Source organism: Rhamphochromis longiceps, linkage group LG6 (genome assembly GCF_057381845.1).
Source record: "Rhamphochromis longiceps isolate RC_006_pf linkage group LG6, R_longiceps_female_GT1.1, whole genome shotgun sequence".
NCBI classification, from domain to species: Eukaryota; Metazoa; Chordata; class Actinopteri; order Cichliformes; family Cichlidae; genus Rhamphochromis; species Rhamphochromis longiceps.
In genome coordinates this window covers 39,281,374-39,295,143 of record NC_140562.1, presented here as the reverse complement: position 1 = coordinate 39,295,143, position 13,770 = coordinate 39,281,374, and the positions used below count along the sequence as shown (strand labels likewise).

The 13,770-nt window shown below is 39.6% G+C and overlaps 1 protein-coding gene across 1 annotated transcript; it reads left to right on the top strand.

The window, feature by feature from the left end:
• The first annotated feature begins 3,036 nt into the window (after positions 1-3,036).
• On the top strand, positions 3,037-13,354 carry LOC146668700 (serine protease HTRA3-like). The gene is made up of 10 exons (XM_085408729.1): positions 3,037-3,629; positions 8,464-8,569; positions 8,985-9,207; positions 9,616-9,813; positions 9,952-9,984; positions 11,559-11,676; positions 11,799-11,846; positions 12,120-12,177; positions 12,603-12,698; positions 12,959-13,354. The coding sequence occupies exons 1-10, from the start codon at positions 3,203-3,205 to the stop codon at positions 13,125-13,127; spliced, it is 1,476 nt and encodes a 491-aa protein (XP_085264855.1). The 5' UTR covers positions 3,037-3,202; the 3' UTR covers positions 13,128-13,354.
• The last annotated feature ends 416 nt before the right edge of the window (positions 13,355-13,770 follow it).

Genomic DNA, 13,770 nt, shown 5'->3' with positions numbered 1-13,770 from the left:
AGTGTCTTCAATTCTCAGTGCTGCCAAAGTCTTTGTTGAAGGAATATTGAAGAGCTTCAAGACAAGAAAATTGTTGAAACTTGAATTTGTAGGAAGTGGAGGACTGCGAATAAACACTTCGCTTGAATGTAATCTGTTTACCGTTTATACACAGAATTTTGCTCCTAAACATTTCAGTACAAGAGAATTCTGTAAGAAATAGACTTCTCATTACTATGAATGTATTTGTTGTTTGACTTGTATTTAATTGCTGGTAAGCAGCTTTCTCTTGAATCTTCTGGCATGGGGGGGGGTCGCAACTCTCCTTGCTTTTTATATTGTACTCTGTGAAGAGGAAAAACTAAATTGAGGAGACTTGCTTGATGCCATTCTGTTTTCTTATGTATGCATCTTGAAGTTTTTATTCCAACTCTGCAACTATATGGGATAAGTTGTATATTTAACAGATTAAAAAAAACAATAAAATTTGGCAAAATCAAGTATTTTGTAGTTGTCACTAGTACATGTTCTAGTTTATAGGAAAAGGCTAATTTGAAGGCATAAAGAATGAAGTGCACCAAGCTGGAGTTCAGCAGTGACAAAGGTATGTTCAGCAGAGCTCTATCTGCAGGATGACAGTTCTCATGCACCTGATTAATGCCTATTGACTTTAAGATTAAAGATGTCAACAGTAATTCCCACCCAACCTGCTAAAGCCCAAAGATATCCAGGTAATAAGGATGAAAACAAAAACAACAGATCTTCACACGCGAAATATTGAAATCAGTGAATTTTTAGCTTGAGAAATTATTAAAAAGGTTATCAGCAATTAAAGGTTTTCTGAGAGAAACTTTGCCGATTGCAAAGGTACAAGATCTAAACCAGAGCCATGGAAAATGTTTAATAGTGTGAAAGTGACAAAGGGAGTGGTTTAAGATTACAAGCTAATGGGGCCTTTTGTAAAGCAAAAAAACAAAAAGGTGCCCGGGTTCATCTGACCAATCGAGAATGTCAGTGATGTCATTCAAAGGACAAACAGAATATTTCCTACAGGTTTTGCCTTGAAATTGTGGCGTGTGTTCTTTGTATAGCAGAGGTTTTCAAACCAATATACACCAAGGTGGTGGTAGATGTGAAGCACAGCTGAATAAGGTCACCACACATTCTCGCTAAGAAGCGACACACATCTGGAGAGGAAATAAAATGTGAAAAGAGCTGTTGCAATACTACCAGGATGTCTCGTCATCTTAGCAGTAGTGTGACACGGAGCCTTGCACAACAGTGCCCTCATGTGGAAAGTTTTCTTTATAACCTCAGGTTAATGGGTTCAAGTCACCACAAAAAAAATAGGCAGTCTTCTAAAATAGAGTACCAGGTCTTTTAAAACACTATAATAACCAAACGTATGATTCTGTACTCTGCTTGTGTGTGTATATATAGCTGTGGTCAAAGGTTTACATACACTCTTCATGGGCATGAATGTCCTGGTAATTTGGGGCTTTTTTAAACGGCTCTTTATCCACGGTGGAATGATTGTACAGCATACACCTTTACTGACTTCAAAAGTCAAGTTTGAGTTTATTTTTTATTTTTATCTGATCCATACTGGGTCAAATATATACACACAACCCACTAATATTTGGTTAAATGTTCCTTAGCAAGTCGCTCTTGGTTGCAATCAACAAACTTCTGACATAATTTTGGCTGGATATTTGGTCGGTTTCCTGGAATAGACTTGGTGTTTAAGCATAATCCATACATTTTCAATTGGCTTTAAGTTGAAGCTTTGGGAGGGCCATCCCAGAAGCTTGATGTTCACCTGTTTTATCCATTCTAAAACTAGTTTGATGTCTGTTCAGGGTTATTTTTCTGCTGGAACACTCAACTCTGTCCAAGTTAGATTTCTCTAAGTGTTGATTTGAGGTGAAGCTGAAAAATTTGAAGAATTCCCCCCGGAGCATGATGCTGCCACCATCATGTTTGAGGGTTGGTACAGTGTCTTAGGTTTGTAAGCCCCACCTTTACCCCTACAAACATGCCTCTTGTCATAGTGACCAAACAGCCCAATCTTTGTTTCATCTGAACATAAAACTTTCCTCTAGAAGGCATTAGGCTCATGCCTGTGGTGGGAAAGTGAAAATATCAGTGATGACGTGTCGATTTTGAAGCAGGGGCTTTTTTTTCTGGGTTGGCAGTCTCTCAGTCCATGGGGATGTAAAACTTGCTTTACTGTGGACAGTGATGTTGGAGTTTCAACAGTTTCCAGTTCACGCTTTAACCTTGACGGTTCCTGGGCTGTTCCAGAACATCCTAACCAGTTTATTCTCATCCCAGGATGACAGTTTGGATCTTCTTCCAGATCCTGGCAATGCGGTGACACGTCTCACTAACTCATACATAGATACAGTAACTTGAGCTAATGGTTTTGTAATCTGCAGTTTTTTCGTAATGGCCCTGAAAGACCTTCCTAAGTTGTGTAAATCTACAATTCCGCTTCTTAAATTGTCACTGAATTTCTTGGGCTTTCCTGTTGTTCGAAGTATTGCTCAATCCAGTGAGTACTGGCAAAGGAAAAACAACCAAGTAATCAATCATGAACACTAATGAAAATTTAACAGGACTTTCATTTGTCAAGTAAAAGTATAATGTAGAACCTTCAGCACTGCTTATTAAAATATTTAAATAAATGTACGTCTATATCTGAGCCTGTATCTACACTTTGTGACTTTGCAAGAACTGGAGAAAATGCAAAATTAAAAAAAATAAAGTGCACCCAGTTCTTGGTTTTTTGAAGATAAAGACCGTTTCAAAGGAATCAGAAGCCCAAACTACCAGGACATTCATGCCCATGATGAGTGTATGTAAATTTCTGACGTGTACAAGCTTCCCTGCAGTTATGTCTGTTATGAGCTTTTGTTTCCACTAGATGGCGCGCAGTATCTGTTTTATTTTAGTTGCCTGCCGTCGGAAGTGCACTTCAAGGCGATGAGTTTACACCACTTTTGAGAACGACTAAAGTCACAAGGCTGTAAAAATATGCAGACATAGACGGCTTGGCTTGTAGTCCTTTTTAGCCAGAAGAGCCACGGGAGATTGTACTTAGATTACTTTTTAGTTCTTAAAGAAGCAACCCCAATGTTTTCAATGTAGTAATTTAATATGATTTTGTGAGGGCATATATATATCTATATCATATTTATTTAAGCTTTCTGGCACTATTGACATGATGCAGCTCTTTATATTTGTGGCTGCGTTTTTCTTTGCGCACGAAATCACCGAAGCCGTTCGCTCTGACAAGTGCACCTCCCGGTGCGATGTGAGCTCGTGCCCGAGCCCCAGCTGTCCCGGTGGCTACGTTCCGGACAGATGTAACTGCTGCCTGGTGTGTTCCCCGCGTGAAGGAGACCCCTGCGGCCGCAAAGACGACCTGCCCTGCGGGGATGGATTGGAGTGCAAGTTATTCGCTGCGGGGAAGCGGCGAGGCTCCAAAGGGGTCTGTCGGTGTAAGATGGACCATGAAGTGTGTGGGAGCGACGGGAAAACGTATGGAAATGTGTGTAAGATGAGAGCAGCCAGTCGGAAAACTCTACTCAAGGGGAGACCCGCGGTCAGCCAAGCGCACAAAGGACCCTGTTCGCCTTTAGGAGCAGGTAGGGTTGCTTTAAGGTCGCCACAAACCTAGAATGTACAGGGTAGAATAGTGTTTTTTCCCGGATTTGGTATATATGTGTATATGTATGTAGGGGAGACCGGGGATAGTTGTAACGTGGGTCAGTTGTAACACTTCCAATTTCTCCAATCAGGGCTAAGTTTCAAATGATGTGACTCATCCTGTGCATGCCCAATTCAGTTCTGCTATCACATGTGAAAAATCAGCACATTTTGTCAAACACAGACAATTTAACATGAAAAAAAGTAATTTGTATACCAAAAAGTAAGTTTTTCTACTTTATTTCAATGTTTAATAGCATTATCTGCTTTGCAGTTAAACTCATCAAACTTAAATTATGTTATTTGTATGTCTATGGGGATATATTCTGTGTAAGTCTTTAGTGCTAATGTTTTAGCCGTTGGCTGTAATGTTAGCTAGTTCATGGCTATAGGAGTCTGGGTCAGTTGTAACAGCAACAGTCTGGGTTAGTTGTAACAATAATGCAGATGTTACAACTTACCGCACTATTACTTTAACTTATATTAAACAAGTTGGGGCAACGACATCAGCAGAGAGAGGTTCACTGGTCGCTTTTGTATATGCGGTTAATGCCATTGGCAACACAATTCTTCCACTGTTTGTGTTCCCACACATACATTATGCAGACCACTGTGTCAGAGATGGACCAGTAGGAAGTACTGGTAGTGGAAATAAGTCAGGATGGGTGCAAGAAACAGATTTCCTCATCTTTCTGAAGCACTTTGCAAACCACACTTGGTGTGGTTTGCAAAGCCATGGTAAGCCATGGTAAAAAGTAATGGAATTGCGATGCTGGTGCACAACTACATTTTTTCAGCTTCATTGTTATGTTCAAAATTGGTGCAAGAGCTGTAGTTTATAATGCCCACTGTGCCAATGAGGCCAAACTCAAGGAAGACCAACCAAAATTAATGAAATATTCAGTTGCAGAAAATTCCATAATTTGTCTTTTTTGGGGGGTTGGAATATGTTCAAAAGCTAGATTTCTGCATTCTGTCACACACACACACAGCTATATAAATGGCTCTAAGTGCATTCATGTGTTGAATAAACAAAGATTACATGTTAATATTTTGTCAGTACCCTTATTTCATTGTGTTACATTTTACCCCAGGATATGTTACAACTAGATTAGATTAGATTACATTAGATTAGATTAGATAGAACTTTATTAATCCCTCGGGTGGGTTCCTCTGGGAAATTCGATTTCCAAAAAAAGCACAGCACCGACAGAAGTTACAGAGTTACAGAATATTATATATATATATATATATATATATATATATATAAAAAACACCCAGCACGCCCCTGCGGGCGGTTTATCCTTCAAGCTCGGGTCCTCTACCAGAGGCCTGGGAGCTTGAGGGTCCTGCGCAGTATCTTAGCTGTTCCCAGGACTGCGCTCTTCTGGACAGAGATCTCCGATGTTGTTCCCGGGATCTGCTGGAGCCACTCGCCTAGCTTGGGAGTCACCGCACCTAGTGCTCCGATTACCACGGGGACCACCGTTACCTTCACCCTCCACATCCTCTCGAGCTCTTCTCTGAGCCCTTGGTATTTCTCCAGCTTCTCGTGTTCCTTCTTCCTGATATTGCTGTCATTGGGAACCGCTACATCGATCACTACGGCCGTCTTCTTCTGTTTGTCTACCACCACTATGTCCGGTTGGTTAGCCACCACCATTTTGTCCGTCTGTATCTGGAAGTCCCACAGGATCTTAGCTCGGTCATTCTCCACCACCCTTGGGGGCTTCTCCCATTTTGACCTCGGGACTTCCAGGTTATACTCGGCACAGATGTTCCTGTACACTATGCCGGCCACTTGGTTATGGCGTTCCATGTATGCCTTGCCTGCTAGCATCTTGCACCCTGCTGTTATGTGCTGGATTGTCTCTGGGGCATCTTTACACAGCCTGCACCTGGGGTCTTGCCTGGTGTGATAGACCCCAGCCTCTATGGATCTTGTACTCAGAGCTTGTTCTTGTGCTGCCATGATTAGTGCCTCTGTGCTGTCTTTCAGTCCAGCTTTGTCCAGCCACTGGTAGGATTTCTGGATATCAGCCACCTCCTCTATCTGCCGGTGGTACATACCGTGCAGGGGCCTGTCCTTCCATGATGGTTCCTCGTCTCCCTCCTCATTCTTAGGTTTCTGCTGCCTGAGGTATTCACTGAGCACTCGGTCAGTTGCTCAGTGAATATATATATATATATATATATATATATATATATATATATATATATATATATATATATATATATACACACACACACACACACACACACACACACACACACATATATAAATACAGAGACAATATAAATAAAATATACGAAGGGGATAAATAGAATAAATAGGAATAAAAAATAAAAATACAAGTGAATTGCACATTTCAAGTATTGAGTCTATTGCACTGTTGACTATTTACAAAAGTATTGCACAAGGTATTGCACAGTGAGGTGAAGAGGCACTACAGCTTAGTTGTTCCCCCCTCCTTTGTCCTCCTGTTTCCCCTCCCTCTCCCCTCCAGAGAGGAGTTAAACAGTCTGATGGCGTGTGGGACAAAGGAGTTTTTAAGTCTGTTAGTTCTTGTCTTTGGGAGAAGCAACCTGTCACTGAACAGACTCTTCTGGTTGTTAATGGCCGTGTGCAGAGGATGCCTGGCATTGTTCATAATGTCCATCAGTTTCTTTAGTGTCCTTTTCTCTGCCACTGTCACCAGAGTGTCCAGCTTCATGCCGACCACAGAGCCAGCCCTCCTGATCAGTTTCTCCAGCCTGGATGAGTCCTTCTTTGCTGTGCTGCTCCCCCAGCACACCACAGCATAGAAAAGTACTCCAGCAACCACTGACTGGTAAAACATCCTCAGGAGCTTCCTGCAGATGTTAAAAGACCTCAGCCTCCTGAGGAAGTACAGTCGGCTTTGGGCTTTTTTATACAGGTGCTCTGTGTTGCTAACTAACCCAGACTATGGGGTTAACTGTAACATTTCACTCTTTGTGTTTGAGACCATACCATGCAATGGGTAATTGTGCTGCAGAGAAAATAGCTGCACTATTTAATAGCAGAGACATGTAAATACTTTGCATTACATTTTGAATCCACTACCTTAAAAGAGCTTCAATTTACAGACAGAAATGTCAAAAATGTTACAACTATCCCCGGTCTCCCCTATATATGGGTATATATACACATATATGTGTATATGTGTATATTTGTGTACACATATTTGTGTACGTATATTTGTGTACGCATATTTGTGTGCGCATATTTGTGTACGCATATTTGTGTACGCATATTTGTGTGCGCATACGTGTGCGCATTCGTGTGCGCATACGTGTGTATAAAATATCTAGATTAGGGGCACTGAGGCAAGGTTGGTTTTTTATTTTTTGTTTACTGAAACATATTCAAATTATAGTTATATAATGGACATAATGTGTAGGCTCTCAGCTTTCGTTTGAGGATATCACATTCAGGTTGGATGAGGGTTTTAGGAGTTTCGGCTCCTTAACATATGCCACCCTCTTTTTAACGGGACCAAAAGTAATTGGAAAATTGATTCAAAGGAAGGTGTGGGCAATTCCTTCATTATGTCATTATTAGTTAAGCAGATAAAAGTCCTGGAATTGATTTGAGGTGTGCTGCCTGCATTGGGAAGATTTTTCTTTGAACAGACAACATGCAATCAAAGGAGCGCTCCATGCAGGTGAGACAAGCCATCTGTAAGCTGTGAAAACAGAAAAAAAACATCAGAGAAATTGCTACAATATTAGAAGTGGCAAAACCTACACTGCTGAACTCAGCAATGCAAAAAGACCTGGATGTCCAGAGAAGACAGCAGTGGTGGATGATCGCAGAATCATTTTCATGGTGAAGAGAAACCCCTTCACAACAGCTAGCCGAGTGAGCAAGACTCTCCAGGAGGAAGTTGTAATCATAAACCTCAAGAATAAAAAGGTTGGACAAGCTAAAAAAAAAAAAAAATTCTAAAAAAGCCAGCAAAGGTCTGGAAGAACAGTCTTTCAACAGATGAAACCAAGATCAACCTCTACCAGAAAGATGGCAAGAAAAAAGTATGGCGAAGCAAACCACATCATCTGTAAAACATGGCGGAGGCAGTGTGATGGCTTGAGCGTGCATGGCTGCCAGTGGCGGACAGGGACACTAATGTTTATTGAAGATGTATCTGCTCAAATCCAGCTAAACTGAGTCACATTGATTGGCCGGTGTTTCATAATAAAAATAAACAATGAACCAAAACATACAGCCAAAGCAAACCAGGAGTTTATTAAAGCAAAGAAGTGCAATATCCTTGTGTTGCCAAATCAGTCACCTGATCTTAACCCAACTGAGCATGCATTTCACTTGTTCACGATTAAACTGTGGACAGAAAGGTCCACAACAGTAACTGAAAGCTGCTGCAGTGAAGGCCTGGCAGAGCATTAAAAAGGAGGAAACCCAGCATCTGGTGATGTCCATGAGTTCAAGACTTCAGGCTGTCATTGCTAGCAAAGGGTTTTCAACCAAGTATGGGAAATTAACATTTTATTTTCAGTAATTTAATTTGTCCAATTACTTTTGAGTCCCCTGGGATGAAGGGATTGTGTTACAAAAATGCTTTAGTTTCTCACATTTTTATGCATCTTTTTTGTTCAACCCACTAAATTAAAGCTGAAAGTATGAGTTGTTTCAAAAGTTGACTCTGTCCAAATATTTATGGACCTAACTGTAGCTATAGATAGATTGATTGCTGTCTGTATTAATGTTTTGGTGGGGTTTTCTTGTCAGTATAGGTCGTACCCTGATTCGTCTCAGCAGCCCTCGATACAAGTTCAACTTCATTGCTGATGTCGTGGAGAAAATAGCCCCTGCTGTCGTCCACATTGAGCTGTTCTTAAGGTTTGGATTGTGTATGTGTATAAAAATAACAAAAATTGCTTATTTATATTGTTTTATAGCATAATGGCTTGATTTGTCTGCTTTGATCTCAAGTAAGAAAAAACGAGTGCAACCTGTTTCCTCAACAGGCTGTTTTAGGGATATTGGGCTGTTTGCCTGCTATTATAAGTAGCATAAAATTACATTCAAATTTAAGCTTAAAATTAAAATAAAATTCAAATCATGCATAAAATTAAGCATACAATTTAGTCCAAAGCACATCACATTAAGGCATAAAACTCTCCAAGCTGCCAAAATTACTTCTATATAGGGCAACCAGAATGTGAAATATATGCAAGAAAAGCACATTTTAATTATTATTGTTATTATTAATCATGTTCGCTTTAATAATTTTTCATTTACCCTCTGTTTCCAGGCATCCTCTTTTAGGTCGCCACATGCGGCTCTCCAGTGGCTCTGGGTTCATCGTGTCCCACTCAGGTGTGATTGTGACCAACGCTCATGTGGTAACCACAGCTGCCTTGGTGACAGGCAGGCCACAGCTGCGTGTTCAGCTCCACGACGGAGATGCATATGAAGCCGTGGTGAAAGACATAGACAGGAAGGCAGACATTGCTACAATCAAGGTCAATCCACAGGTAAGGGCACAAGCCCTGACATGCTATCATCATAAGCTTCTCTACCCTCTTCTCCTTTTCAAATATAAACACATGAATCTTTAGATTTTTTTACATCCATAAATCTTAAATGAGCCCACATAAACCACACAGCCCACATCCTGACACATTTCTTTGTCAACATCTGACAGTTTTCTGCTAGACATTAATAAGACTTTCATAAACACTAGCTCCGTGAGTCACAGACAGAGCGCTGATGTGTGTAATCTCACACCCCTGTCTGAAATACCTGGAGAGTTTTGTAAGCTTTCAACTATTCCTCTTCCTCTAAATGTCTTTTCTTCTTTTCATCTGTGTTGCTCTGACATACTCGCGTTTTCGCCTGTGTGCTGGTATTTTTTGAGTGGGTTTTTTTTGTGCTTGTTGTAGCAGAAGAAACTTCGCGTGCTGTCTCTGGGCAGTTCGGCTGATCTGAGGCCAGGAGAGTTTGTGGTTGCCATTGGCAGCCCTTTCGCCCTGCAGAACACTGTCACCACCGGCATCGTCAGCACTACACAAAGAGATGGCAAAGAGCTGGGCATAAAGGACTCAGACATGGACTACATCCAAACTGATGCTATTATTAACGTGAAACATTTTTAAATATCTCCATCTATACACATTGATTGCATTATTGAACTACATAATTGTCTTTTAATATTCCCATATGTGTAAGAATTACTGTTGTGCTTGTTTCTATTTTATATCTTCCATACTTGTGTCAAGTACGGCAATTCGGGAGGACCTCTTGTTAACTTGGTAAGTGGTGTTCTCTAAGGTACAGTAGATGATCCATTTGATTTTGGAGTGTTTTCAGTTTGGCCTCAAACAAAGAACGGAGTTTTCACCAACGCAGCATAAACAGTTATGAGTCACCAAATTGTCATATGAGCCTGAATATCACAAACGTATTATTCGCCAAAGCACAGAGGGAGCTTAAGTGTGATATACACTACAGACATTATACCTGATTTTGTTGTATGTATTGCAGCACATTTAAAGAAACTATTAACTGTCACAAATAGCTTTGTAGATGTGTGCATAACAAGGCACAGAATGCAAACAAAATGTGAGCTTTACCAGCTGAACAGTACTCCAAGAAGCACAAAGTTAAGAGTCACGAAAACCCAAAGAATCTAGAAAGAAGAACAAAGAACCAGGTTAATTCCAAAGAAAATAAACTGGACAGCATGAAAGGGAAGTGGAGGAGCACACACAGGAAATTCCAAAGATCAACAGTAAAAAGGGACGACAGGATTATAATTACGGAAAAATTATTATTGATGAAAACAGTAGGGAGAGGAGCACAGGAAGCAAAACTGACGCAAGACACAAAAGAAAGCAAACCTTCAAAGTAAAACACTAACAATTAACAAACGAACACACATGGAAACTCTTGCTAATATCAAAACACAAGATATCATAAAAAAATAAAACTCACGCTCTACGAGAACAAGAAATGAAAACAGGAAATCCAGATGTTCAACAAACACAAAATCAGAATCAAAACACTTTACTAATCCCTAAGAAAATTATGTGGTCACAGTTGCTCCAAAATAACAAAAAGAGTAACTATCTAAACTAGTGAAATAATACAGTGTATTGCAAGGCTGAAAAATATAGCAAACGAGCACTAATAAATAGAAACGGCTCTATTTCATAAATATAATTCAGTATATTACACATATTAAATATATATGGTTGAAAAAAAAATCTAAACTTCAAACATTAGAAAAATAAAACATGACTAAGACTCAAAAATACTAAGAAATCAGAATGCAGAACCAAAGCACAAAAACCTGCGATATGATACAGTCTTTGCTTGTTTTATAAACCCTCTTGTGTCCCATGAACTATGAACTCAAAATGGCTCAAAATTGATTTACAGATTTGTTCAAGCATATTTTCTTGTGGCCAGTGATTAACGGCTATAGCTGTTACTCCAATTCTGGAGTTCTACTAATATTAATTATAAAAAAGCTCAAAGTAGAAACGTGCAGTTTATTTTTATTGACTGCAGTAACACTGGGACACAATCGTGACACATCATGCGTCACATGCTTTAAAGTGTTCTGTGTAATGACACATTTATAACGCCATAAACGAGTGCACGTTTAAAAAGGCACATGCATTGTGTTTTTATCAATATATCATAGCAACTGTAGTTGTGCCACATGCTCGGCTCTACATACCAACTGATGCAGTTTTTTTTTCTGGAAATCTTGACATATTTTTCTCAGTTCTTACTGGCTGATATTTATGTCAGCATCAAGTCCTTTTTGGCAGCCATCATGTTGTGTTTGTCTTTCAACATGTGTTTGTGTTTCCTTCAGGATGGTGAGGTGATTGGAATCAACACTCTTAAAGTGACAGCAGGAATTTCCTTCGCTATACCGGCAGACCGCATCAGCCGCTTTCTCTCAGAGTCACAGATTAAACACAAGAAAGATGGTGACTTTTTTTTGTGAAGTTTATCATCTTATTATCTAAAATATCTTTAAATGACTATTTCCCCCCAGTATATGTCTCTAATTTTCATTACCTACTACTCTGACTGGTTTTTGTTGTGACAGAAAAGAGACAGCAGAAAAGAAAAATGGACAAACCACAGTCTGATGCAGGTGAGAGACAAGACGTTTTTGTGCAAATATTATAACTATTTACATATATGGCAAAACATGCAGTTAAGAGTGTAGACTAAAAGTTAATAGATCTTTAATAACAAATGAAATCCTCAGGATTTGGACTATAATTTTAATGGCTACATTTATATTTTAATATGTGTTTAATAAAATAGTTATTAACTGTCTCCTCAGCTCATCTTTCCCCGTCAGCCCAACTTAGCCTTTGCATGAGGCTGTGTTTAAATTATGGTTATATTGTTGTGCTTTCAGACGCGTCCCTAGTTAAGAGACATTTTTTAGGCATCTGGATGGTCACCATCACCAAAGCGTAAGTTGTTACAAAGTCACACACATATTAGACTGTAAGGAGAAAATAAATTTTGCACTAATGTTCTTTAATACACTTCCTACTACAGATAAAGGTGGCATACCCAAATAATACTAAGAGCAACATTTGTTTTGTGAATAAATCATTTAACAAACAAACCGACAAATTCTGTGTTATTCTATGGGAAACATAAGTTGGCTTCAGGAGCTGGTATTGCTGCTTGTCTACTTTGTCTGTAGCCAAACAACTTTACCTTTGATTTGTCAGCAGGAGCTGTTTCATAGAAAATCAAATGTTTGCATGTCTGAGTATGTCCGAAAAGGGAATTAGTTTTATGTGATGCACTTCCTTTTTTTACATAATTGAAATGATAATGTGTAAAAATGTGTTAATAGCATTAATATTGTGTCCTACGTGTGCCACAGTCTTGTAGAAGAGTTGCGACTTCATAACCCAGACTTCCCCGACATCAGTAGTGGAGTTTTGGTGCGGCAGGTCATACCTAACACTCCAGCAGAAAAGTATGCTCACACACACCTGCAAAAAGTACACACACACACACACACACACACACACACACACACACACACACACACACACACACACACACACACACACACACACACACATTTCAAATGATATCACCCTGTTTCATACTTCCAGAAAGTGATTGCAGATTTATGGACAATGATGTCATTATAAGTCTGAATCTTCTTTTTCTCTTTCTGGCACACTTGTAGTAAACGGTTGACTCAAGCTTCTTTTCTTTTCCATGTCTTAGAGGAGGGATTAGGGAAGGTGACGTTATAGTGAAGTTGAATGCAAAGCCAGTCAGGACCACTGAAGACATCCATGAGGTGTTGCAGAGCGACCAGCCACTCCTACTTGAGATTCGCAGAGGGAACGATGACTTACTCTTCAATATCCACCCACAGCTTTTGGTACATTGAAAACTGGGAGAATTGATATCTTTTAGTTGTGAAGAGGCAGGACTCAATATGTCCAGTACTGATTTCTTATTAAAACAAGAGAACGGAAAAGAGCAGTTCCTTTCCCAACTAGCCTGATGATGTATGCTTTGGTAGAGTTTGAAATACTGTAGTTTAACACAGACTTCAAAATACAGCTCAGTAGAATCCATTGCACTGTATATTTAAGGCGCTTTAGAATAAAAGCTTAGAAGAAGGATCTGTGCAGTTGTGTGTTTTTCTGTCTAGTCTGTTCAGCAGCTGCTTTCCAGAAGGCAGCTTCCATTCCTTTGTTTATGTCTTCTCATCCCTCCTCCATCCTCTCTCTTGGAAAGACTTTCTCCTAATTTAAACAAACCTAAGTCAGCACCTCCACATACGGAACACAGGCACTATGAGTAAAATCCTGTTACAGGGAACAGCTGGTTGTATTCTTTCCTGTTTTGGAAATGAAAAATCTTCAGTCATAACATAACCTGAATCTTAAAGTCGCACACCCTGAAGTAGCCTGAAAGTACTTATACAAAAGCCAAATTAAATCAAGATGGCAGAAAAATATCTTTCAGTAGCTTGACATTTTGCACATACTACATATATGCTTATACTTTTGAATAGTGTTGTTTTG

Excerpts from the sequence above, each read along its gene's own strand:
- LOC146668700 (XM_085408729.1), top strand. The coding sequence starts at position 3,203 with ATGATGCAGCTCTTTATATTTGTGGCTGCGTTTTTCTTTGCGCACGAA. Across the intron at positions 9,985-11,558 it reads GAGGACCTCTTGTTAACTTG|GATGGTGAGGTGATTGGAAT; the intron begins GTAAGTGGTGTT and ends TGTTTCCTTCAG. Across the intron at positions 12,699-12,958 it reads CCTAACACTCCAGCAGAAAA|AGGAGGGATTAGGGAAGGTG; the intron begins GTATGCTCACAC and ends TCCATGTCTTAG.